This window comes from Equus asinus, chromosome 11 (assembly GCF_041296235.1).
Source record: "Equus asinus isolate D_3611 breed Donkey chromosome 11, EquAss-T2T_v2, whole genome shotgun sequence".
NCBI lineage: Eukaryota > Metazoa > Chordata > Mammalia > Perissodactyla > Equidae > Equus > Equus asinus.
In genome coordinates, this window is record NC_091800.1 from 23137501 (window position 1) to 23164077 (window position 26577).

Here is a 26577-nt window from a genome sequence, read left to right on the forward strand (position 1 = left end):
TCATGTATTAACTCTGACATGTTATCGTGAACATGTTCAGAACTTACAAGTATAAGCAGAAATTGTTCTATGTATAGATTCTAATATATATATTCTAATATAGATTCTAACATGTATTTCTAATATATATATTTTTATTGAGGTAACTATATATTTTAATCCTCACAATAATTCTATGAGGTGGGTACTATATTTTTACACAGAGAGGTTGAATTACCTGTTGTATTAGCTTCCTATTGCTGTTGTAACAAATTACCACAAACTTAGTGGCTTAAAACAACAAAAATTTATTATCTTCTGGACGTCAGAAATCTAGAATAAATCTCACTGGACTAAAATCAAGGTATCTGCAGGATTGTGTTTCTTCTGAAGCTCAAGATGGCAATTTGTTTCCTGGCCTTCTCCAGCTTCTGAGGCCCCCTGCCTTCCTTGGCTGACGGCCTTTCCCTCCATCTTCAAACATCTTCAAAGCTCGCTCTGACTCTGAGCTCCTCTTCTGCCCCTCGTCCACTTTAAAGGGCCCTCCTGATTACATGGGCCCACCAGGATAATCCAAAATAATCTCCAAATTTTAAAGTTAGCTGGTTAGCAGCCTAATTCTATCTACAGTCCTAACTCCCCCTTGCCATGTAACCTAACAGGCACAAATTCCAGGGAGCAGGATGTGGACACATCTGAGGGGCCATTGTTCTGCCCTCCACACTTGCCCAAAGTCACACAGCTAGTAAACTGAGTGCTGTGCCTGTGAAATTTATCTGCATGGGCTGTTTGCTTAAGCTGGAGACAGAACTCATGTTACTGGGTGACACTTTCCCTCAATATTATTGGATTATTGGCATTGTTCTAGAGCGACGTGGAACAGCAGTATTAAAACGTGCCCTTCGTAGGCCCGACTACTCCAAGAACAGCGCCTCCCGCCAGACCTGGGAAGCTTCCGTGCCGGCAACCAGAGAGACGACCGGCCGGGCCCGCCCTGCGGAAACGCGCCAGTCGAAGGGGCGGAGGCGCGGACAGGTCGCCGGGGACGCGGGTGAGCGGCCTGCGCTGGGGGGGGGCGGGCGGCCTCAGGAGGAGGGGGCGCGGGAGGCGCCGACGCGGGGCGGGGGCGAGTGGAAGAAGCGCTCCCGGCGCTCGAGGACCTGCGCCCCGCTCCTGCCCGAGCCGCTCCCCGCGCGCCCGCAAGACCCCACAGCCCCGGGCCGCCCTCACAGGCCCCCCGCAGCTCCGGGCCGCTCCCCGCGCGCCCGCAGGCCCCCCGCAGCCCCGGGCTGCCCTCGCAGGCCCCCAGCAGCTACGGGCCGCCCCCTGCGCGCCCGTAGGACCCCGCAGCCCCGGGCCGCCCCCCGCGCGCCCGCAGCCCTGCCACAGCCCCGGGCCGTTCCCCGCGCGCCCGCAGGCCCCCAGCAGCCCCGGGCCGTTCCCCGCGCGCCCGCAGCACCCCCGCGGCCCCGGGCCGTTCCCCGCGCGCCCGCAGCCCTCCCACAGCCCCAGGCTGCTCGCCCGCACGCCCGCAGCCTTCCCCCAGCCCAGGGGCTCGGGGCACAGGTGCAACGCCGGTCGCCAGTCGGGGCCTGGGCTCCTGCCCGGTGCCGGCACCGCGCGCACCTTCTGAACTTAGCCTGTATTTCGCCGGTGGTGGCGCTTCTCGGCTTTTGCAAATCACGTTGTTAGTTTTTGATTGCTATAGGCATACGAAGGGACACTTTGGCCACATTCAGAGTATATACAGGTCTTTTAATGATCTTATGCGTGTAACCGTAACAGAGGCAAATGTGGGGAGAAAAGACCAAATGTGGTTTTCAGCTAAGAAAAGTCAGTGGTTGCTCTTGTTTATCAGTTACTGTCCATTACGTAAAGACTCTGAAGAAAAAAAAGATTAGAAATGTGGAAAAACCTGGCCTCCTTGTTAAATCGTGTAATACCGGGAGTCAGTCAGAATAGTGGCCAAGAATTTTTTTCGTTCAGGTCCCTAAATATAGTGAAAAAACTGTTCTTGAAAAGAATTGTTTTTGAAGACAAAGCATCTGATTTGGTTATATGGAGAAATTATTTCTAGAGTTGCTTGGTCATTCTATGATAAACAAGAATACCAACGAAGTTTTGCAGGTCGCTATACTATAGATTTTTGTGTGTGTGATTTTTGCTTTACCTGCCATGCCCTCTGTGCCTCATAATTCTTTGTGGTGTGATCTTTAAAAAATAGAACGCTACAAGTAAGCTTTCTGAAAATCAAGTAAATTCACTCCAGTGCTTTTTTTTTTCCTCCTGTAGTGAAAAAAATCTATCACCTTTCTAAAGTTTTGATAATGCATAATAATAGCTACTGTTTATTCAGGGCCTCCTGTGTACCAGGCAAAGTATTAGGACCTTTCTCTTCATTGTCTTTTATGTATTAAGCAGTCCAACTAGCTGCTTCATCCTGGAAGTGTAGAAAGGAGATCGAAATTCAAAGACTGTTAAACATTTATTCTTAGTCCCGGACACCTCCAAGTGGATGCATCCCAAAAGGAACGCGTCTACCTTCTCCCTTCCTTTCCCCACGTTCCTGCCACCATAAAAATAAAAGAAACAGAAAACCATGCACACAAGCATTGTGGTGCCTTTTCTTTCTCTCAGGGAATGGTTTCACCATTCACCCAGTTTATGCCAGAACCCTGGGAGATTACCACACCCCCTTCTCCCTACTTGTCTCCCATAAATCTGTCACCAAAAATCTTGCCAATTCTTTCTACATATCTCCTTCCCATTTTCTTCATCCCTGTTGCCACTACCTTATTCCATTCCATCATCATTTCCCTGTCTTTTCTATTGCAGAGGCTCTGGCCCTCCTGCCCCCTCCCTTGTTCCATCCGTTCACTATGCAGCCAGAGTGAATGACTCTTCTAATATGCAAATATAATTGCATTGCTCTCTTGGTTAAAACCCTTCAGAGACAGCCCATTAGTTACCCCAAGGATAAAATATAGCAACCTAAACTTGACTTAAAAAGGCCTTCAGATAGGGCCCTGTCTGCCTTACCAGCCTGCTGCAGTCCTCTTTCAATTCCTTAAACTGAACGCAATCTCTTTTGCTCTTAAACATGTGATTCCCTCTGCCTTGATCACTCTTTTCCCTCCTCTTTGCCTCGCCAGCCTCCCTTCATCCTTCAGGCTTCAGCTTAAATATTCCCAGATTTTCCTAACTCTCCTGGATATTTCTGCTGTATGCCAGCATAGCTCTTTCTGTAAGACTCCTCACCCTATCTTTGTTGAGGTCTGTGGTCCCATTTGCTTTGGGGCATCCATGATGGAAGGCCCATGAGAGATTTGTTCAGGATTATAAAACCTGGGGCAGGTGCTCAGTGCTTAGTGTCTAAAGCAATTTTGGTGTCCTATCGTGGTGATGAGAGCTACTTTGAATTATTTCTGCCTTTTGAAAATAAATGTAATTCTCAAATGTTCCTGTTTTTGAATATAGTTTGGGAGAGCCCGCGGTGACCCCGTGAGTGGAGCCGGGCCGTGTGGGTGCTCCAGCATGGATGGCTACGCAGTCCTGAGAGTGATCGGGGAGGGCTCCTTCGGCAGAGCCCTTTTGATTCAGCAGGAAAACAGTAATCGGATATTTGCCATGAAGGAAATACGGCTTCCCAAGGTCACTGCCAAAGCAGTTAGCTCAGGTTGAAAGTGCACGTGCAATTTGCATAGGAAAATAAGTTCCTGAGATTTTACATGGATTGCTCCTTTGTGCAAAAGATGTAATCGGTTTATTCATTAGCTTTACAAGGTCTTGACATATTTTATATGGCTTTTAGGATATTGTAATTAAGAAAAAGAGAAAAGTAGTCAAAGTTTAGGTGGTAATTGCTGTTTATTTGATTTCAAAGTAGATAATTTGTAATAATTTCCAATTTTGTACACCTAAGGGTATAGGGTGTCTTTGCCAAAAGCAATGCAGGTGTGATATTAATGAAAAAGGAATATAATACAATGAAGAGCAAAGACGTAAAATGCTAACCTTTGGTATCGGGGAACCTATTCTGTGGATCACTTTATAGGTTTTATTTCCTGTAAGATAAGGAAGGTGCTGACTTATCACTATTTATCATTGGGTATCATAGTTGTCATATAGAAGAATCCATGCCATGGAGGCTGCTTGGTACTGTTTTCATCAATTTTTTAAAAATACATTTTAATAAAATTCTCAGAGTGCTAAGTATTTTTTTCCCACTGCATTTTTTACCTCATTAACTCATTCTCAGGTGGGCATCAGAATCAGCTGCTGAGCCTCACCCCTTAGTTTCTGGTTGAGTAGGTCTGGGCAGGCCTGGGAATTTGCATTTTTAATAAATTCCCAGTTGGTGCTGATGCTGCTGGTTGAGAAACCTTGTGTTGGTACATAATCAATAGCAGTTTCTTAGCTGTAAGATAAGTCATTCAGGATTTCATCCTCATAGAGTGAGTTAGGGGATAAACAGTTTTGGAAACTCACTTTGTAAATCATTTGTCCATCCTTGCTGCAGTAGTACACCAGTCTTTTCTTTCTTAGCTGGGCCATTGGACTGATAAAGTGATGCAGACAGTAAAAATGTGAAATCCCTCGTTTTTCTTTAAGGATACAATATTATTAATTGCATACTGGCTCTCCAAGTCAGGTTATTTTAGGCTGCTGTTTGAAATAGTTGACGTTCTATACTTGTAAAGGTATAAGGGATCAGCTTAAGCATGCAAAATATAGCTGTAGCTGAAAAATGACCACATTTTCTCTTGGAGTTTGATAAACTTAAGTTGGGTCAAAGTGCAGTGCTACAAAACTTCATCTAGCATTGAAGTATCATACAAACCATACTATAATACTGTAAAGCTATCTGTTTTAAAATGAAGTATTACATTTATGCTTATTTTAAATCTTTTTCTAGTCTTTCTCTGGGACACAGAATTCTAGGAAGGAGGCTGTTCTGTTAGCCAAAATGAAGCACCCCAACATTGTTACCTTCAAAGAATCATTTGAAGGTAAATATGAATTCCCCAAAATACATGCATTTCTGAATTTGATTTATGGCCACTACAGCTTTCCTAAACAGCCTTACATTTGTTTTAGCTGAAGGACACCTGTATATTGTGATGGAATATTGTGATGGAGGGGACCTAATGCAAAAGATTAAACATCAGAAAGGAAGGTTGTTTCCTGAAGATACGGTAAGAGACTGACTTACATAGTTCCCCTCAAGGTTTAAAAGCCAGTTTTCTCATGAAATTTGTGTAAGTTAAAATAAAAGCTTTGGTATTTGTGATCATCTGACACACTAGCTAGAAATGACTTATTTCTGTATCTGGGCCACTGCTTAATGTTGTCAGGAAGTGGCTGCCTGAGATGTTTTTAGGGAGTGAAATAGATATGTTTATATACTATCAAGGAATAAAACTTCCATATTTAGAAGAATTTCAAAATTATATTACTCATCATATTTTGTACTGGATATTTAAATTTTTTATTTTTGTCGTATTGAAATTTTGGAAGGCAGATGGATTTATTTTGTATTTCTGGATCATCAGAAGAAGGAGGCCTACATTTCTGTTTCTTGGGAAAACCTATTCTCAATCTTTTTCCTTCTGAAGTTTAGCATATTCCCTTAAGTCTAGTACTTACTGCCTTTTTAATGAAAAATTGCATACTAAATATTATAGGAATGAATTGACTGAGGAAAATATTTAAATAAACTGCTTTAATGGGGCTTAGTTTGATTTAAGAGTATAACATGTTATGAAAGTGTATTGGTATAAATATATTTTACTTAGAAGTTGTGTTAAAAATACGGGTTCCATAGAAGGAGATCAACCTTGGCTTCGAATAGATAAGTCTCCATAGCAAAAAAGAAAAAAAATCAGTTTGACATTTAATTATAGGCCCCTTGGGCACCTGGGTACTATTGACTGGGGATTTGTAAGCAGAAAATGCTAACCTCAAAGGATTGTTGACAATTTAATGAAATCTTTTAATGTTAACATATAAATATTCTTAAAAAGTAGATGAAAATCTGATATAATGATTACACTATAAAAAGTTGTAGCATATTCTTTTCTAAGGGGGGAACTACCTTTATGTTTGTATTTAAGAAATACTTTTATTTGGTTGAATACAAGAAAAATATAGTGGGAGTTTTATTAAAATGAATTGTTATTTGGATCATACATAAGATGATGCAACATATTCACAGCTTTTCTGAATTTTTCTAGGCCACTCTGAATCTTAGTTGACCTATGTAATTTTTAGGAGTTCTGTACTTAGATTTTGTAAAACTCCGGTTAACTAAAGTCCAAAGAGGATTGTTTGGAGTTTTGGGTTAGCATGGACCAGTTATTTCATTGTGCAGATTTCCATGCTTTTTTCATGCAGATACTTAATTGGTTTACACAAATGTGCCTTGGAGTAAATCACATTCACAAGAAACGTGTGTTACACAGAGATATCAAATCCAAGGTAAGTGGAATACATTTTTGGGCCTAAGAAGAAAACCAGAATGATTTCATTCCGTCTTTTTTCTCTGTTATTCTATTTCCTTTTGGGATATTTTTATTTAATCTAGAAATAGTTGTGAACCTAATATTTATACTAGCCAAATAAGGTACTACCTGAGAAAAGTCATTAAATCTCTTTAGTAGTATAACTTAATATGTTCCAAGCTCTCTTTGTGACTGATTACCACATGTTCTCAGATGGAAAACAATTGAGGCCTGGGCCTGCCATGTGGACTTACCCTGACATAGGTTCCCAGCTGGTCCATCAGGGTCTCATGATACAATCTGAAGTTGGCTTGTTAGATTTCTAAGCAATCATCCTGAATTCACAAGTAGGGGAACGTGTAGCTCTCAAGAGGGTATCGTGTCTTTTTGTGTTCCACCCCAGGGCTCACCTGTCAGCATTTCTAACCTTAATGTCCATCATCAGCAGGGTTTGAAAGACAGCTTCTCTGGAGACCTCTGCCTTAATGTTTGAATGATGGAAGACATAATCTGAGCTCTTCTTTTTTAATGCAGAATATCTTCCTCACCCAAAATGGAAGAGTAAAACTGGGAGATTTTGGATCTGCCTGTCTTCTCTCTAGGTATGTATGTCTCTTCTTTGGTAGTGACAGTCGTCAGAACATCCATTGTTCAGGAATGCTCTCTGATCATTTTTTGCCTTTTTATGGTTTTAGTCCCATGGCATTTGCTTGTACATATGTGGGAACACCTTACTATGTGCCCCCGGAAATTTGGGAAAACATGCCTTATAACAATAAAAGGTAAGTGATGGACATACTTGGTGCAAGAATGAGTGTTTGGTGACAGACATCATAGCTTGTCAAGCGAAGTTTGGTTTTAAAAAATATATATCTGAAAGCAGTGTTGAGTCTAAATTCCCAGGCTTGTAGATGAAAGTCAAAGTTTTCCAACTGTTTTAATCTGAGTTGAGAGGGGCTAAATGTAAGTGCTGAAAGAAAGGCTAGTCATTTCTAAGGTCAGTATGAATTATATCACTGGTTCTCAAACTTTGCTGCTCCTACTTTTAAAAATCCCAAAGCGCGGGTTGCAACCAACGATTAAATCAGAATGTCTGGGGGTGGGAAGCAAGCATCAGTAATTTTCCAGAATCACCGAGTGATTCTAATGTGCAGCAAAATTTGGGAACCACTGGATCATGTCTTTAACATTTATGGGACTAGATAATAAACAGTTGACTGATAGGTTAATTGATTACAAGAAGATAGTATGAAGACCTTATGATTTAAAACATAATTTTTTTCCTGAATATAAGTAATACGTGCCTGTTGATGGGTGCCTGTGAGTGGGTGGGTGGGGGAGGATTGGAGATACAGAGATATACAAGAAAGGAAATGGCAATCACCCACTTTTTCACAACTATTAATAATGTTTTGGTGTTTTTTTCTATCCATTCATTTTTTTTCCCCCTAAACCTAGTTTATATACTCTGTATATAACTTGGTGTCCTGCTTTTTTCACTTTGTTTGATATCCTGTTCATTTCACCCCATATTTAAACTCTTCATAAATACTGTTAATGGTTGCATAATATGGCTCTCTTGGCTCTTCGGTGTCTCTTCCGAAATTTACTTATCATCCCTCTGTTGTTGGCCTTATGTTTCCATTTTTCAGTATCATGAACAGTGCTGTGACTCATATACCTTTGGTGGATAAATATGTCATTGTTTTGTATCACATTCTTGGCGTGAATTCCTAGAAGTAGAAAGACTTACAGGCTCTTGTTACCTTCTGCCATGTTGCTTTCTGAAAAGGGTATGATACATGCTAAATAGTTCTTGTAAGAGTAAAATTGACTGAATTGGGGACACAACAGCTGTAAAGGGACTTACTGGGACAATTGGGGAGATTTCAGTTTGGACAAAATATTGGATAATATTACTGAATTACGGTTAAATTTCTTTAACCCTATGTGTGATAATGGTATTGTGTTTATGAGGGAGAGGTATTGTGTTTATCTTGCTCTTAGGAGACATGTGCTGACATGTTTGGGGGTGAAGTGTTTGATGTCTGCACCCTTTGTTTCAAGAGGTTCAGATATATGTGGAAGAGGGAAACAGCCCCAAAACAAGGCAAATGTTAACAACTGGGGACCCTAGGAAGGAGCATGTGGGCATTTACAACTTTTTTGTAGGTTCCAAACTTTAAAAAATTAAAAGTTGGGGGAGACAGTTTATAGAGACCATTAGTTAAAATAAAAAGAATATTATCTAGAAAAAGTCTGGAGGATGACAACTAGGTGGTGAGAATGATGGAGGTGCTTAACATGAAGAAGGACAGGCATATAGGATGAACTGTAGCATTCTTTTCGGATTTTTGAAGAACTGTTTTGTGGAAGAATGGGTAGTGTTGTTCTCTTTGTTTTGGGATGTAGAGCTAACACAGTGGGTGGAGAGAGTTCCAAGAAGACACGTTTGTGCTTGTAATAAGGAAGCAGACTATCCCTTAGAGCCATCCAACAGGGACACAGACTGCCCGAGGTGAGGTGTGATCCAAGAGCTTCCCTCAGGAGGTGTGATCCAGGGCCCAGTGTGGTGCACAGATGGTCTGGACGAAAGTTGCGCTGAATGACTTCTAAAGTCCTTCTTCCAACTATGATCATCCGAGTCCACTAAGATTCCCTCTTGTACCAAATACCAGTGAAGCGATACCTCAACCACCCTGATTTGGAGAGGTGGGGGGTGGGGAGCAGAGAGTTTTATTGTGAGCATTACTGTCAGTAAGTATCTTAAGTGTTGGACCAAAATTGCCATATGTTTTAATAACTAGGAATTACTTGTAATGTCTATTCTTATTAAAACTAATTTTTCTTTGTTTTGTATTATAAAATACATATATTTTCATATGATAACTCAACCCACTTGTCGTTACCTTGCTTCTTTATGCTTCCAGTGACATCTGGTCCTTGGGATGCATTCTGTATGAACTCTGTACTCTTAAGCATCCAGTAAGTATGGCATGCAAAACAGAAGAAGAGCCTCTTGTCATATCTAGTTAAGTCTTAATGTGCCAAATTCCATTTGGCAGTTTGCTTCCCTAGGAAGAATTCTTTATAAAAGTTTTCGTTTGTGTCCATTGCTATCATCTTTGCCTTGAGCCACTTTTGTAGCATATGCTAATAGGAATTTCCATTATTTAGTTTTTGTAGTTCTGTATTTAGCTTGCCTGCCTTCCTTTCTTCCTTCCTTCTCTCTCTCCCTTCCCTTCCTTCTCTCCCTCTCTCCCTCCTTTTTGCTATTCTTAATTTTTTAAATTAGGGTAAAATACATAAAACATGAAGTCTGCCATTTTAACCATTTTTAAGTGTACAATTCAGTGGCATTAATTGCTTTACAATATTGTGCAACCATCTCTGCTATCTATTTGCAAAACTTTTCAGTCACCCCAAACAGAAACTCTGTACCCATTATTCAATAACTTCCCATCCTTCTCTCCCCCCAGCTCCTGGTAACCTCTGATCCACTTTCTCTATGAATTTACATATTCTAGATATTTCATGTAAGTGGAGTTCATTTATACAGATTTTTGTTTTGTGTCTGGCTTATTTCACATGGCTTAATATTTTCAAAGTTTGTCCATGTTGTAGCATGTGTCAAAATTTCATTCCTTTATATGAGCGAATAATATTCCATTGTATGTTTATACCATGTTTTGTTTATCCATTCACCTGTTGATGGACATTTGGGTTGTTTCCACCTTTTGGCTGTTGTGAATAATGTTGCTGTGAACACTGATGTACAAGTATCTGTTAGAATCCCTGTTTTCCTTTTTTTTTGAGTATATACCTAGGAGTGGAATTGCTGGGTCAGATGGTAATTGTGTGTTTAGCTTTTTAAGGGACTGCCAAACTGTTTTCCAGAGTAGCTGCACCATTGTTATACTTATCTTTTTGTAGTTAGATTTCATTTATCATGTGAGTTTCTTCTCTACTTGAAATATCATGAAAAAATAGACTTTGCCGTTATGTATTTTTTAAGGCTTTTTAAGAAATAATTTAACAAAAAAGAAGTTAAATAGCTTGCCCTGCTTGCTCAGTAGTTGTTTGTTACACAGAACTAACAGTCATAGCACTGATTCCTACTAGGTCTTAGCTTTGCATAGAAATAAATTCTGTTTTTTGGGCATGAGTTGAAACTTGGTTCTAGCAAGCACTTTTACAGGTGTTCTTGAGAACATGTGGAGCTCATGAGAGTGATGCTTGAGAAAAATCCTTCACCACCGCTAGATGAAGGTAACTCAGGCTGAAGGCATGCGCTGTTAATGACAGGTCTTCCTTAAATGTAAGTGGCCTGTAATGCCAACTGTGTAATTAGACCAACTTGGGAAACTTTAAAAAATGCTGATGCCTAGGACCACGCCAGACTATAATTGAATTAAAATCTCTGAGGGTGTCCTGGGCGTTAGTGTTTTTAAAACAGGTGTTTCTAACGTGTAGCCCATGTGGAGAACCCACTGTTGATGTAAATAAAATTATTTTTAAAATTCTAATATTTATGATTATATTCTTCATTTCCCTGTTTTATCTTTTTTGAAAACTTATGTATACGTGTTCTTATTCTTTCTAGTCAGAGTAAGTATTGAGGAGTATAGTGCCCTAAATATTTGGCACACAGTCTGTTGTCTCTTGTCTGCTTTAAGGACAAAGTAGTTCTCAAACCTTCAGGAAATGCAGAAACTCGGTATAATGGTTAAAAAGCCTGAGGCAAAGCAGATTCAATCTTATTTTTCATTACCTGAATTTTTTCCTTTGTTATATATTGGTTTTTCTTTCCTCATATCTTCACTTGTTTATTTGATTAATAGGGTAATGCACTTCCAAGGCAGAATGCCAACATGTTCTTACAGAAGTATTACCAGGGCTGACATCTAATGTTAATTCCAGTGTGTTTATTATACAGTGAAAACGTTTTAAATGTATTCTGGTATGTCATTTTGTATCCCACTCTATTACTTGTCAAATTTTAATAACTACTTTGATGAAATGAAAGGTAAAAAGGATTTTGCAGTAGGAGTTCAAAAGTGGAAATGTCTGAAGTGCCTATTGCCAGGGAGAAGGATTTCTGGGGAGAAGTGAAGCAAAGGAATGCTACACTTATTATAAACCTGTTAGTATCATTTGAGTTTTTGAAAAGTCATATGTATGTATTACTTTGATTTTTAAAATATATTAAAAATGTATATCTGCAAAACCCTTGACTGTGACTTATAAAGTACCCAAAGCAGACATTCATGTGAGACTCTCTAGATGGGGAAGCATTTCACTCTTTATGTTTACCTTTCTCCTGATTTTACAATAGTATCTGAAGGACACCTCTAGGAAGAAAAATGACCAGGCAGCAGATCCATTTATAAAATTAAAATCATTCATATCAATTCAGTTCAGCTGGTATTTTCTTATTTCCATTTTCTTGTATCTCCTTTTACAGTTCAATTTTACTTTTTAGTTTCAGGCAAATAGTTGGAAAAGTCTTATCCTCAAAATATGTCAGGGGTCCATGAGCCCCCTGCCGTCTCATTATTCCTATGAGCTTCAGCATCTCGTCAAACAGATGTTTAAGAGGAACCCCTCACATCGCCCTTCAGCCACCACACTTCTCTCGAGAGGCACTTTATCCCGGCTCGTCCAGAAGTGCTTACCCCCAGAGGTATGACATGTGTTGGATTGACTGTGAACAGTTTTCGAGTGTATGGTAAAACAGTTTATCTTTTAAACACAATTACATGTTATACATGCTTGTAAAAATTCAAATAATGCAGAAGTGTATACAAAAAATAGAGTGTTAGAACTTCTCTTGCTTCTTCTCCCTTCCACAATGCTGTTCCCCAAGTCTGATCACAGGTATAGTTTGCATATCCTTCCAGATCTTTTCCTGGACACACATAAAAATGTCTATTTGTCTGTCTAAATTACATATGTTTTTTAAATGGCGTTTTACTTTTCAACTTTAAATATTGTGGCGAAGAATATTGATAATTAAATGACATTTTGGCAAAGTCTAAAGAAAAATGTGTTTCACATCTTTAAATTCTCTACTTAAAATTTTTAGATCATCACAGAATATGGTGAGCAGATATTAGAGGAAAGCAAAAAATCAAAGCATGGTACACCAAGAAAAAAGGGTAAGAATTTTGGAAACCTTATTTTTTGTGTGTTCTTTTAAAGTGTAATTTAAACTCAAATTTTAAAGAAAGGAAAATATAATTTTCAAGTTATTAGAGATGATTTTATGAGATACTTCTCAAATCAAAATTTTGTTTTTGTTACTCCAGACATAATTCTATACTGGATCTTATCACATTTAGTTTGCCAGGGATCAAAAAAAAGCCTAGTTTGGAGATTTTAGTGATATAAAGATTATTCTCTGTTTCATTATTAGTACCATATTTACTCTGGTTTGTGATGGGTCTGGTAGAAGGCTTCTGTGGGCTGGCCTAGGAATCTAACCGTGAAAATATAATGTTAATCTTATAGGAAATTATATCCCCACGTTTCTGGAGAATCATCTTATAAACAAATTTTTAAAAACAGAGACTTTTCAGAAGTTGGGATCTGTCTATATAATAGCTGCACAAAATTTCCGTACGTCTAGAGTCTGTCCTGAGCAAATTTTGTATGTAATTTATTGTTTCTTTGGAAGTTGTCATCTCTTAGTTTTTTCAAAGCTATTTTTGTTCCTTTTCATCTGTCGTCATTGATGCAGATCTTCCATCTGGAGAGATCCAACAAAGATAGTAGACATGGACAAAATAAGACATAAGAGTTAAGAAGTGTGGATCATCCACTGTTGGGACATGTTGCTAAACCTCCACTGTTTGCTGCTCATTGTCTTAGTGTTATATTCTACAAAAGAAACGTTTCAAAAGCTGTAGTGTTTTCTTTTTAAAGATTTTATTTTTCCTTTTTCTCCCCAAGGACCCCCAGTACCTAGTTGTGTATTTTTAGTTGTGGGTACTTCTAGTTGTGGCATGTGGGACGCCACCTCAGCATGGCCTGATGAGCGGTGCCATGTCCGCTCTCAGGATTCGACCCTGGAACCGACAAAACCCTTGGCTGCCGAAGCAGAGCATGCGAATTTAACCACTCTGCCACGGGGCCGGCCCCTGTACTGTTTTCTTAAAGTTAAATTTTAAGTGTTGTTTTTGTAAGGAAATAAACCGTTCTAGTGATGTACACCCTTCGGTCTTATAATTCAGCCTTTTCTCCATTACTTAGGAGGTAGCCAGTTACTTTTGTTTCAGCAAGTTTTTTTAGTGTTAATTTTACTTTAGGTACTGTTTTCTAGCTTCTTTTCACATCCCAGGGTAGTGGGAAATTAGTTTTAAAATACTGGACAACAACAACAAAAACAGTCTAAGAAAAGTTTCAAGATAGTTTAGAAAAGTGTAGTTTTACAATTTTTAAAAAAGAGAGGAATAAATCAGTGAAGAAGTGCCACCGTTTTGGGACCATGTGTCTGGTGGCATCTCCATCTAGTCTGTGGAGAACGAGGCCTGAACAGTGAAAGCTATGTGAGGGCAGGACCATGTCTAATTTGCTCACTGTTGTATCCTCAGTGCCTGTCATCATAGATGCTCAAAGCAATTTTTTTAAATTGTTGATGAATGAGGAGCATGGACTGTAGGGCTCTGCCAGAGGAAAGTCAGGCAGGAGCCATCCTTACGAAAGGCTCTGCTTGCCGGTTCTCCCGACTGCTGCTGGTGCCTTGTGAGGGAATGAGCAGCTCGCTTCCTGTGAGGGAAACCTATTCCACCTGCTGTAATAGCTGTCAGGAAAAGCACAGACTCAGTGGCCGGCTTGTGCTCGAGTAATAATGACCTTCTGAGTATGCAGTGTCTTACCTCCTAGTGCCTAAATGGGCTGGCATGAGTGAATAGAGCTGTCTTTAACTTTCAGATGCTAACGTTAGGAATAAAACAGCAGGAATAGCCTCTTGTAACAGCTGAGGTCTATTTCTAGGTGAGTGAAGCTTGACGTCACTATTCAGGCTAATACTTTGGTTCTTTGACTTTAATTCATTTGTCTTTCAAGCATTATGCGAATCACATTAAGAGCCTATCGGTGCTGCCTCTTTCTACCTTCTCTTTTCTCTTTAAGCAGACCCCAGCAGAAGCAGGATACCTTTGGAAAATGAAGCAAGCACAGTGGTAAGGGCTGTAAAATTAAGTTTATGAAACAACCATCCACTGGGTACCGGGTGCCATTGGGTGCTGTGGGGTACTTGGAGACTGTGGCCTGGTCCCTCCAGTCCAGTAGTTTTTCATCTCTTGCCACATGAAGTCATTGGTAGGTAGCTGTCGTCCTGCACTGCCAGCTGAGCCACTTTAGATGACCATTTATTTTGTGTTTTCCATTTTTAATCATTAATGACAAGTGGTTTCAATATAGATGTGAGAGAATGTTGTCCAACTTACAGTCATCAAAGTCTTGTTTTAGTCTGGCTTTTGGCTTTTTTTATTGTGGTAAAAAAATATATATATATACGAAATATATGTTATATATACAACATGTATGTATATGTTATATGTATAACATAATATAATATGTTAGGTGTGTGTATATATATAACATAAACATTTTAGCCATTTTTAAGCATACATTTCAGTGGCGTTAATTACATTCACCATATTGTGTAACCATTACCACTATCTGTTTTCAGTACTTTTTCATCACCCCAAACGGAAACTCTATACCTGTTAAACGATAACTCCCCATTCCTCCCCAACCCCCACCCCAGCCCCTGATAACCTCTATTCTGCCTTCTGTCTCTATGAATTTGCCTATTCTAAATATTTTATATAAGTGGAATCATACAATATTTGTCCTTTTGTATCTGGCTTCTTTCACTTAGCATAGTATTTCAAGGTTCATCCATGTTAAAGCCTGTATCAGAATTTCCTTCCTTTTTATGGCTAGATAATATTTAGATCACTATTTTGATCTTGGCATTTTTCTGCTCAAAAACTTTTTTTTTTTTGAGAAAGATCAGCCCTGAGCTAACATCTGCTGCCAATCCTCCTCTTTTTGCTGAGGAAGACTGGCCCTGAGCTAACATCCATGCCCATCTTCCTCTACTTTATATGTGGGACGCCTGCCATAGCTTGGCTTGATGAGTGGTGCCATGTCTGCACCTGGGATCCAAACCAGTGAACCCCGGGCCACCGAAGCGGCACGTGCACACTTAACCGCTGCACCACCAGGCTGGCTCCTGCTCAAAAACTTTTATTGCCTCCCCATTATCCCATGAATCAAGTCGACGTTTTTCAGCCTGGCATTCAAGGTCCTGTTCATTCTGTTTTGCCCTGTGTGGCTGGGAGCTCTTTTACACTAAAGCAGCAATAAAGTCATGAATAGTGACAGCCGATCCACTTCCACTGTTGTCACACCCACCCCAGTAACTTGTGTCCTATTGATGATTGATGACTTTTTCTTTCTTCCACATTTTAATCAACTTTTTAGCTCAAAAAGGAAAAGATATTATACCAAAACCAAAATATTCTATTTATGGAATGTACTAGCAGTGAAACTTGTAAATTTTTTAATGAATCTCAGGTTGTAAATAAATAACAACATCCCATCATTATGTTGTTACAAATGGAGTATGTCCTGCCCATGTGCCTTTTTTTCTTTGCAAGTTAGTATCTACTTTTTCCCAGCTTTATTGATTTGCATGCAATAAAATTTACCCATTTGTAGGCATACAGTTTGATGAATTTTGGTAATTTCATAGTCATATAACTACCACCACAATCAAGATAGAGAAATCTCATCCCCCTATAAAGTGTCCTTGTGGCCCTTTGCAGACCATCCTGACTCCTGCCCCAGTCAGCCACCACTTCAACTTTAATACCACCTGTAGTGGAAATGTCAGTGTGTTTCAGCAAAATTAGAAGGTTGTGAGTGTGATATGTAAACAGAATGGAGAAAGACCTAGAAAGTAAGTCAGGTAACAGAAGAGTTGAGATAGGAGAGGGTCCTGGGCAGGCGAGCAAGGTGTGATGGGCGTGAAGGCAGAGCTGGGTGGCGCGGGGCCAGGAGTGCTGTGGAGGCTGCTGGAGAGCGGTGGCTCTCAGTGGGGATGAAAGATTGGAATCGCCTGGGGGCTCTTAAAAACTGCTCATCACCACCACCCCTCCAAGATTCTGATGACTTTGACTGTGGGAGGACCTTTGAAATCTTGGCCCCTAGAAGTGTGGGGAGAGAGGTTTGAGAGCCATCGTATAGAAATAAGAAAACAATGTGCCACCTGCAGCCTACTGTTTATTTATTTACTCAACAAAGCATTGAGAACCTATGTGCTGGAGACTGTCTAGGCCCTGGATATGTATTCCTCCTCCAAATATATGCAGATTTAGTAAAGACTAGATAGCATGTTACTATACTCCGTGAAATCAAGAGGTTAATTGGGAAAAATAATTAAGTTGGAACATTTTGACCAGGTATAGCAGCTTTATAAACTGTCTTATTTTGATCTTTCCAGCATGAAAAGCCCAATATAGCAAACCCATACTGAAATTTCTCATTATTCATTTCCTCTAAAAAGACCTCTCAAATACCTGTCATTTTTATATATCCTCTTCATAGTTGCAATGATTGATATTAATGGCTAGTAATGTATATGACCTAATATACATATATGTATGTATGTGGCTTTTAATATACATAGGCATATATGATGTATATGACTATTGCTATACATGTATGTCTGGGGTTACATGGTTATTAATGTTTTTAAATTCATTAATCTTTATTTAAAATTAAAATAGCTGATTTAGCATACTTGTTTACCTTTTTGTAGCAATTCAAGCATGTTTAATCTGTGTTTTTAAATCTCTTTTAAAGCAAGGGGAAGAACAAGGTGGAAAGTATAGCCACGCTGATTTAGAAAGCGTTAATCAAAATTTGGTTGAAAGTGCACAGAGGAGAGTAAACAGAGAAGGGAAAGGTAGGTTATTCACGTTCTGCTCTCTGTGCAAGAGGGGACTGGGGGAGTGCAAAAGGGAGGCCAGTCTTCACCTGGCTAGGTGGTAGGTGTTGTGAGCAAGTGCGTAGGCAGATTTTTGTTTGCTTATCCAATTTAATGGTACAGGAATATTTTATTTACCCATAAAAAAAGACTAGTGTTTATTAATAAGAGCTTCTGGAAAAAATAGTATTTGTTGTGCTGTCCACTATAAAAAGCATGGCATACAGTGTGTATCTAAATCCTCTCAGGGCTTTGTTCCTGTATGTTGTGTAATATGTAAGTTTATACATATTGTTCTTAAATTTCACTTTAGTGATTAGTTTTACCTTTTCATTTGGATTTTTTTTCATTTCCTTTACTACTTAGACATAAAAGAATGTTGTTTTTAGATCTAAGTTTGAAAGACAAAAGAAATACTTCTGTATTATTCTGTATTGTTCACCAACTATCAGCTGTCTTTAATATGTATAAACAGAGATGAATAAATAAAATAATATGGTTTTTTTGCATTTTAAAATCAGATAATAAATCAGTCCATTTGAGGAAAGCCAATTCACCGAGTCCTCTCAGGCGACAGTGGGAGAAAAATGTCTCCAGTTCAGCTCTGACAACATTGGAAAATGCATCCATACTCACTTCCAGTTTAACAGCTGAGGACGATCAAGGTTAGTAGTCAGATTGAGTCTTATTATTTTAGTGCAGAACATTTTCTAATAGTCTCAAGGGCTAGAGATTTTTTTGGTTTTTTTAAAATGTCACTTTTTTTTTTTGAGCAAGATTAGCCCTGAACTAACATCTGCTGCCAATCCTCCTCTTTTTGCTGAAGAAGACTGGCCCTGAACGCACATCCATGCCCATCCTCCTCTACTTTATATATGGGACGTCTGCCACAGCATGGCTTGACAAGAGGTGCCATGTCCGCACCCAGGATCCGAACCGGTGGACCCTGGGCCGCTGAAGCGGAACGTGTGAACTTAACCACTGCATCACTGGGCCGGCCCCTAAATGTCACTTTGAAAGATATTTGATGTCCCACATCAGAGTATTGCTCATACAGGGGAATGGAATAGATTTTATTAGAGAGTAAATACAGCTAACTTTGAAATATGATCTGGAAGATAGCTGCTGAAAATCTTTTTTATTTGGCACTAATTTTCATCTTTTCACAACTAGGTGGGTCTGCAATAAAGTACAGTGAAAATAGTACCCGTAAGCAGTGGCTCAAAGAGACTCCAGAAACCTTGCTGAACATCCTTAAGAATGCTGATCTGTGCTTGGCGTTTCAGACATACACGATCTATAGACCAGGTGATTTTGGTCTATTACATAACTGTGGAAATGCTTTGATTTTTAAAAAATTGTGGTAAAAGATATATAACATAAAATTTACCATTTTAACCATTTTTAAGTGTCCACTTCAGGGGCATTAACTACATTCACCTTGTACAGCCATCACCACCATCCATCTCCAGAACTTTTCCCATCTTCCAAATCTGACACTCTGTACCTGTTAAATAACAACTCTCCATTCCTCCCTCCCAGAAACTCTTCGATTTTAAAGTTATAAAATAATTCATAGCATTATATTTTTAGGTTTTCTTGAATCTTTTCTAGCCAGTTTTAAGCTGTAATTAAAATTTCCCATATCACTTCATTACTTCTGTTTGCTCGTTTGTTTGCTTATTTTAATGATCATGTGACTGAAGAGGAGCCCTTTTTTACCATCAAATACACCATTGCTTCAGTGACTTTACAGCTCAGACTTGGTCATATACTTAGACAAACTTCAGGATTTCTTCTGCATATACTTGAATTCTCTTTTATTGAAAAGAGCTCAAAACAGATGAACAATTAGGATTTGATTTTTTTAATTGTTTCTGCAGACATTTTCACTAAAATTGTACAAAGTAACTGTTTATAATACTATCCTTAGGAATCGAGGCCAAAGGACTACATTAAGGGTCTGTGTGTTTGTGTGCGTGTACATGTGTGTATAATTTTGATAATTCAGTTAGTTACTAAAGCCATCTTATTAGGTTCAGATCTAAGATAAATTATAGCAGGTAGAGCATATAATGGGATGGTAGGTCTCGGCTGTATTTATTGTAACAGATTTAGCTGTATTTGTTTATTTGGTCAGAATTTATTGAGCGCCTAATATATGCTAGGTTAAGATAAAAAAAGAAAAAGAATAAAGCACAATTTCTTCCCTGAAGGAGTTTTTCATCTGGGAGACCAGCACACAGGTAGCGAGTTTTAGCTGTGGACCACGTGTTCTGATAGAGCTGTGTGCAGCCTCTTCTAGGTGCCCCCAGGACAGGTGGTTTGCAGGAGGAAGGTTTGAGGAAGGCTAATGGTTGTGAATTTTGCTCTAGCAATTGTAGGTCCTGGATTTCGTTTCTGGTCCAATGATGAGGTTTTGTCATTTCATAAAAGTCACTGTTTAAAAAATATATCCTAACTCTGTTTTGAAAGGCTTTTTATAAAGATTTAGTCCACATTGTTAGGTTATTGTTTCGTAAGCAAACATCCAAAAATAATTACCATCTGCAAAATTTTTTAAAAGCCTGCATGTAGTCTTTCTTTAATTTCCTAATTTTATTCTCCTCCATTGGGAAAACCTGGGAACAGGAGATGCTCAAAGGCAAAAAAAATTGACTGTAGTCTGACTATTCAAAGATAACTTTTAATGCTTTAATATAGATTCTTATAGTTGGGGGTTTTAATTGTAGTTTTCTGAATTTTTTCTTTGAAGAAGGTATTATTTTAAAATTTAATATACATACTGATGCTTACTGGGCCTGTTTCATGCCAGAAATCCTGCTGGGTGATATGGGGAGGCACTACAAAAGAAATCTAGAACATGGCATTGTCCTCAATTAGACAGCAAGCTTTTGAAAGATTTTAGTCCAACGTGCATGAAATAAGTAAATACTGTTTAAATTGGTATAATTTCTGTTACTGTTCCTCTGAAGGTTCACAGGGATTCTTGAAAGGTCCCCTGTCTGAAGAAACAGAAGCATCAGACGATGTCGATGGAGGTCATGATTCTGTCATTTTGGATCCAGAGAGACTCGAACCTACGCTGGATGAGGAGGACACGTACGTTGTGATCTACCTAGAAAGCTTTGGTTGGGGTCTGTGTGTGTGTGTGTGTGTGATTTAAATTATACCTTAATTTCTGGTTTACTAGGAGCTGGTTATATTACTTTACATCATAAATGAATATTTATATCTTGATCTTTTGTCTTGGGTGGGTAATGTGTTACAGTATTATCACAGAATTCCTTACTGAGCCACATATTTATAGTCTTTCAGCTTGGACATATTATTTTTGAATATACTAGATTTTATATTGAAAAACTTGTAGAAACAGTGAAGGAAGTGATCTTTTGGAAGAGGTAACAGGTTTTTCTTTGTTCAAATGCTTTATGGAGCTCATTTTTCAATAATGTAAATGTTGTTATGTTGGCCTTCTGCTTTGAACCCATCAACAAATACTTGATGTGCCCCTAATACGGAGGCTTATATCCAAATTGTGTTTTCACAGGGACTTTGAGGAAGAAGACGGCAACCTTGACTGGGTGTCAGAACTGAAGCAGCGAACTGGCTGGCAGGGAGTGTCTGATGGATAATGCCCGAGGCAGTGTGCTTAGTCACCCTGAGATGCTTCAGATGAGAAATTAATGTTTGGATAAATAGATCACGAAATGTATATTTTCCTTTGGAAACAGAATGAAGAGGGAGAAACTGTGAATATTTACAATTGTTCCTGATTAGTATCATGAGGTAAAAAATCTAGAACTGTGAGTTTTTGAACTTAAAGGAGGAGGCATAGCATAATGAGAATGAGCTTTGGGCTTTTCGGTCAGATAGACCAGAAATTGGACGCTGCCACTTATGTTTGTGTGATTGTGGGAAATTACTTAACCCCCTTGAGCCCGAATCTCCTCACTATAAAATGAGGAGAAGAACACCTACCTCACAGGGATGCTGACCATGGACCATTACAGCAGCCCGTAATGTTCTTATTTGCATTGTTATGGTTTGTGTCTATTATTATATAACTCTTTTTACATTTCCTAAAGGTTTGAGGATCTAAATATATTTAATTATAATAATGTGTGCAGTTTTTCAATAAGACCTATTTCTGGGTCGTGATCGTTGATCTTCACTGATCCTCAGCAGCCACCAGCCGTCCTTCAATATAGCCCCTCACAGGATGCACGAAAGAGCCCAGGTTGGAGGATCAGCCATGGGAAGGATCCAGTGGGCTACAGATCTTGTTAGAGGTTGGCAGTCCTGTACACAAGAAAGAAATAGGGCCAAAGATGAGTCGTCGATATGGGAAGTATCAGAAACTAGACAGAGTTGTGGAACTAATACTAATAGGCAGGGGGATCCCAACATGTGTAGGTCACCATGACACACCTGTGCTGGGTCCTGTCATTTAATACTGTGACGCTTTAGGGAGGTGGGAATACTTTACTAAAGAAAAAATCGGCTCCTCTCAGGGGATCCCACAGGGGCAAGTGTGGAAACAGCCTAAGCCTGACCTGGTATAGGGACCAATGCTCAACTGAAGAATAGGGGGAAATGTTTGTGAACCTACAGTGGGATCATTACTAAGGATCTGCTGAAATATGGCGTACAAACATCTTTTAAAGATTTAAGCAGTTTTTTTGTCTTAACATACAAAAACCGTAGTATGGACCGTTAGCCCCACACACTTTATTCACGCTTAGTCATTTGGTCATCCTCAGTCTCCTCTGGTCTCTGACAGTCTCCCAGTCTGTCCTTATTTTTCAGGACCTTGACATTTTGAGGAGTACTGGTTAAGTATTTTGTAGAATGTCCCTCAGTTTGGGTTTTTTTTTCTCGTGATGAGACTGAGCTTAAGGGGTTTGGGGAAGAATACCACAGAAGTGAAGTGCCCTTCGCGTCGCATCGTATCAGAGAGTATGTGATCACAGCTTGACGGGATCACTTGGTGAAGGCCATGTCTGCCCAGTTCTCCACTGTCAAGTCACTAGTCTTCCATTTCCATGCTCTGTTTACGCTAAGGGAGCCGCTAAGTCCAGCCCGTACTCAAGTGGAGAGTGATTAAGCTCCACCTCCAAAGGGGAGCATAATCCAATACTATGCTGGTTGTTTTGTTGCTCAGGTTATTCTAGCTTTGGCCACTGGGAGTCGTTTCAGATTGGCTCCTGTGTCCTTTTCACATGCCCTCATCCTTCTGTGTTCTGAGCACCTCCTTGTTTTCTGGCACTACAAGAAGGTGGTCTAGGCTCATCTTGTACCTTTCTGCCCAGCCCCAGAATCAGCCAGTTCTCCAAGGGGCCCTGGTTCCTTTCATTGGTTTAGAAACCAGGATCTGGGTACTGGGTGTGCTTATTGCTACTGGGATGTCACTGCTTCTAGGCCCTGTCAGCAGACAGAGCTAGGAAACACATGTCTGTATACTATCCTGGGTATACACACACATCTGTAGTCATTTCTGTATGTCTCCATCGCTGTGTATATTAAGCTAAGCATGGATTCATACAGATGTCTTGGACTCTAATCCAGTACCACGGGGTTCATTCTAGCTTCCCCTCCTGCTTTTCTGTAGCTTCTCTCACTGATGGAGAAACTTGGTGTGCACCATCTACCGTCCACTACTTAGGTGTTCAACTCCAGTATGCATGTTATGCATGTAAAGCAGTTTCCAAATTATTAACCCATACCACTGTGCGAAACAATCCCCAGCCACAGAGCTCATGTATTGTTCCTGTTGTCGTTACCCTTACAGTTTCCAGCCAAACCACCGTTTCCCAAAGTTGCTTATGTTAGCTCCTTTTTTTTTTTTAACAACTTTTTTGAAGACTTTTCAAGAGTTGAGGTAGGCAGGGATAGTTTTAAAGTGATTTCTAGATATTCAGTTTCCATAATTACTGTATTCTATATCTTTTAGTCCTCTCAAATCTTAGCACTGCCCCAGGGTGTAAACATTTCCAAGCCATCAAACAAAGGGAACTGGGAATTATGTACAGTTATTGAGAGACTGAATGAGTCTTGATTGGATGAGAAATCCTTTTGAAAGTCAAATGATTTGCAGAGTTTTGCTTTTAGTGAAATTTCAAGAGACTCTGATGGATGATTAGAAACCATTTGTAGTGATAGATTACTATAGGATTCTTGACGTACAATTAGGCAAGAATTGAGGGACAGGTTTAACAAAACTTCCAATTCCTATTTACTTCTATGAATGAGGTTTCACAGCACTTACAGCTTTAAAACAGAGACAAAGAAAAACAGAAGAGAGTCGGTGTTGAACCTTGTCTATTCCAGCAAAGGTTAGCACTTATCTATGGATACCAATTGAACTAATGAGGGAGAGGAAGAGGAAAGCTCATTAAGATCTTTAAGAGATGAATGGTGGGTTGGCCCAATGGGCTGGTGCTTCATGCGCCACTTCAGCTGCCCAGGGTTGGCTGCCCTGGGTTGGTGGCCCAGGGTTCACAGGCTTCGCTCCTGGCGTGGACCTCCACACCACTTATCAAGCCATACTGTGGAGGCGTCCCACATACACAACAGAGGAAGCTGGGCACAGATGTTAGCTCAGGGATAATCTTCCTTTAGCAAAAAGAGGAAGACTGGCAACAGATGTTAGCTCTGGGCCAATCTTCCTCACCAAAAACAAACAGATGAATGGCCAATACAACTTTACTTTTTATATTTAATAAGTATCAATGTCGTGATATATTTTATTTTGATCAGTTGTGTACTAGTAATTTTAATTTAATTAAAAAATAAAAGCCTATGATTAGGAAATATAAATTAAGTTCCATTTATACAGTTGGATGATCAATCAGACTCTGAAGCAGGAAGAACATTACTTATGGAGATAGTGGTTCAAGGAGACAAAGGAATGATGTAAACTTCCTGATTCTTAAAGGAGAGCTTACTTTAAAAAAAAAGGATGATGGTGGGTTTCAAATTGCCATGGTATTTAGATTCCTTTGGATATGTTTTGTGTCAATATTTATAATTGCTGAAAATTACCCTTTTAACTACGCAAACATGTAGTGAAACGTTTTAGATTGCAGTTTGATGGGGAACGGGGCGTGGAGAGGGCGAGAGAAGCGCGTTTCCAGACCACTGGAGAGTGGCCAGTTTTGTAAGAGGATCCTGTGGGAGGCTGCCAGCTTCGGTCAAAAGAACAAGATTCCGTTCCAGTCTCCATCTATTGAAGTATTTGAAACCGTGCACAAGAAACTCTTCCTGTCTCAGTTTAGCTCATTTGTAAAACTGGGAGACTACTAACCTTGCTGGGTTGGTGCAAAAAATAGAGATGTATGCAAAGCATCTGGCACACCGTAAACAAGAACGAGAAGCGGTGTGCTTGTTGAGTGCTATGCACAGGAGTCTAGACTTAAGGCAACGGGAAGAAGCAGTCACGTGTCCAAACTCCCTCGCCTCTGACCTCTCTTCCTGGTGGACGGTGTGGACCGGTCCTCTCGCCGCCCCGCCCGCCTTCCCTCGCGCGGCGCCGCCCCGGCCGCCCGGAGGCGCGGCAGCCCCAGGAACCCGGATCCAGCCGGGACGCCTCTCTCGCCCCGCGGAGCCGGCGGAGCAGGTATGCTGCGGGCACGCCGCCCTTGGTCCTTACCCTGAGCCGCCCCCGGGACTCCGGGAGCCGCGGGGAAAGGGATGGAGCCCCGCCGGGGGGACCGGGGCGGCAGGGACGCGGTCTCCCTCCCTGGGCCGCGTCGGTCTCCATGGCAACGCGCGGAGCACCCAGCTCCCAGCCCTGCGCGGGCTCCTCCGCCCGTCTGCCGGCCGCCTCCCAGAGTCTCCCTAAGGGAGAGAGATTTTTCCCGAAAGCTGGGGGCTTCTACCCCCGGTGCCACCTGGGCGGCAGCGTCGCAGTCCCTCAATTCCCGCGCTGGTGCCCTCCAGTTCCGATTCCGCCACCACCTCCCTCAAAACCCGGTCCCCGGGTGGCCCCAGCTTCTCCTGGTTGCGGAGCTGGCCCCCGTTCCTACCCAGACACAGATTACTCAAAAACGTAACCAGCCTGCTCACTGAACTTTTAAAAATCAGCATAATGCCCTAACTGTATTAAAAAGAGATGTGCAAGGAGACAATTGATAATAAAATCTGCGCTTCCGTCTGTAAATGCTTGGTATCACTACACTCGGACAAACAGTGAAGCAGCCGGGGGCCCGCGCCCGGGCAGGAGTCCCCTGACCGTGACCGCCGCAAACTGTTAGGTCTCGGCTACTGGGAGCAGCGTGGCCAGTGGGGGCGTGATTTTCCAAAAACGGTCAGCAGTTCTTGGAAAATTTCCAAATAAAACAAGGTGCAGCCAAGCTTTGATTTACGTGTAAAATGCAATGTTAATTAAAACTGCAAAAAATACTTCGTATTTAGATGTCAAATAGGGTTTGGTTCTAGCCGCAGATAATTATAAACGGATTTTTCATGCACATGAATGTGTGGGGAGACTGTCAAAGGTTGTAGCGCCGCGGGATAATCCTTTATTGTGCGGGACGGTCCCTTGCATCTCAGAATCGTGGTATCCCGGGCCCCAACCGCTTCTGAACTTCTTAATGCCCGTAGTGCCTCTCCGTCTCTGTGGAGAACGAAAAAACTCCATAATTTCCAAAATGTCCCCTAGGGGGCAGCACCTTCCCACTGAGCAAGGTTGGACTGTAGAACTATGTAAGCGAACGTACATTCCTGCTTTACAGAGATGCCAAGCACCGCGGGCATATATCTTTCATTCTCAGAACAAACGTGCAAAACTAGGTATTGTCATTTGCATTTTAGAAATTATGAAAGTGAGGTTTTGCGAGGTTAAGTGACTTGCCTAAGATCACAACACTACAGTGTATCAAAGCTGAACTACAGCCCAAGTCTGAGCTGGGAGCCTACCAGGAAGCTGTGTCTCACTTTGATGGTTACCTGTGGCCGCAAGGAAAGTTATGTGACTCTGTCTTGGCGAGGTTGGAGGGAAAGTTTTAGCAAAATGAGTTATTTTACATTTTAGTGATCAATTTTCCGAATTTGTTAATGTTTATGAAAAGTGTGCAATAAAATTTCATTACTCTA

General features: G+C 40.5%; 2 protein-coding genes across 21 annotated transcripts in view; both read left to right on the forward strand.

Moving 5' to 3' along the window:
• Positions 1–978: 978 nt before the first annotated feature.
• On the forward strand, positions 979–21602 carry NEK3 (NIMA related kinase 3). Of its 9 annotated transcripts, XR_011506885.1 has the most exons (17): positions 1037–2106; positions 3457–3630; positions 4895–4988; positions 5077–5174; positions 6373–6456; positions 7014–7081; positions 7175–7261; positions 9410–9464; positions 11962–12162; positions 12565–12637; positions 14616–14662; positions 17358–17460; positions 18003–18146; positions 18259–18564; positions 18655–18789; positions 20457–20583; positions 21032–21602. XR_011506885.1 is itself a non-coding variant. In XM_014851397.3 (16 exons), the coding sequence occupies exons 2-16, from the start codon at positions 3514–3516 to the stop codon at positions 21114–21116; spliced, it is 1521 nt and encodes a 506-aa protein (XP_014706883.1). In that variant the 5' UTR covers positions 979–1030; positions 3457–3513; the 3' UTR covers positions 21117–21602. The 9 variants fall into 9 exon arrangements, 7 of the variants coding, with proteins under 7 accessions (XP_014706883.1, XP_014706884.1, XP_070376710.1 ...); XM_014851397.3 differs by lacking the exons at positions 1037–2106; positions 18259–18564 and adding an exon at positions 979–1030 and having other exon boundaries at positions 14613–14662; XM_014851398.3 differs by lacking the exons at positions 1037–2106; positions 18259–18564 and adding an exon at positions 979–1030.
• Positions 21603–21779: 177 nt separating this feature from the next.
• Positions 21780–26577, forward strand: part of NEK5 (NIMA related kinase 5) — a 66380-nt gene continuing 61582 nt past the window's right edge. For all 12 annotated transcript variants that reach the window (XR_011506880.1, XR_011506881.1, XR_011506882.1 and 9 more), the window contains exon 1: positions 21780–25099. The gene's annotated coding sequence lies outside the window, so the exon portion shown is untranslated. The remainder of the gene's footprint in view (positions 25100–26577) is intronic.

Excerpts from the sequence above, each read along its gene's own strand:
- NEK3 (XM_070520606.1), top strand. The coding sequence starts at position 2,038 with ATGGAGAAATTATTTCTAGAGTTGCTTGGTCATTCTATGATAAACAAG. Across the intron at positions 2,107-3,456 it reads ATACCAACGAAGTTTTGCAG|TTTGGGAGAGCCCGCGGTGA; the intron begins GTCGCTATACTA and ends TTTTGAATATAG. Across the intron at positions 6,457-7,013 it reads ACAGAGATATCAAATCCAAG|AATATCTTCCTCACCCAAAA; the intron begins GTAAGTGGAATA and ends TTTTTAATGCAG.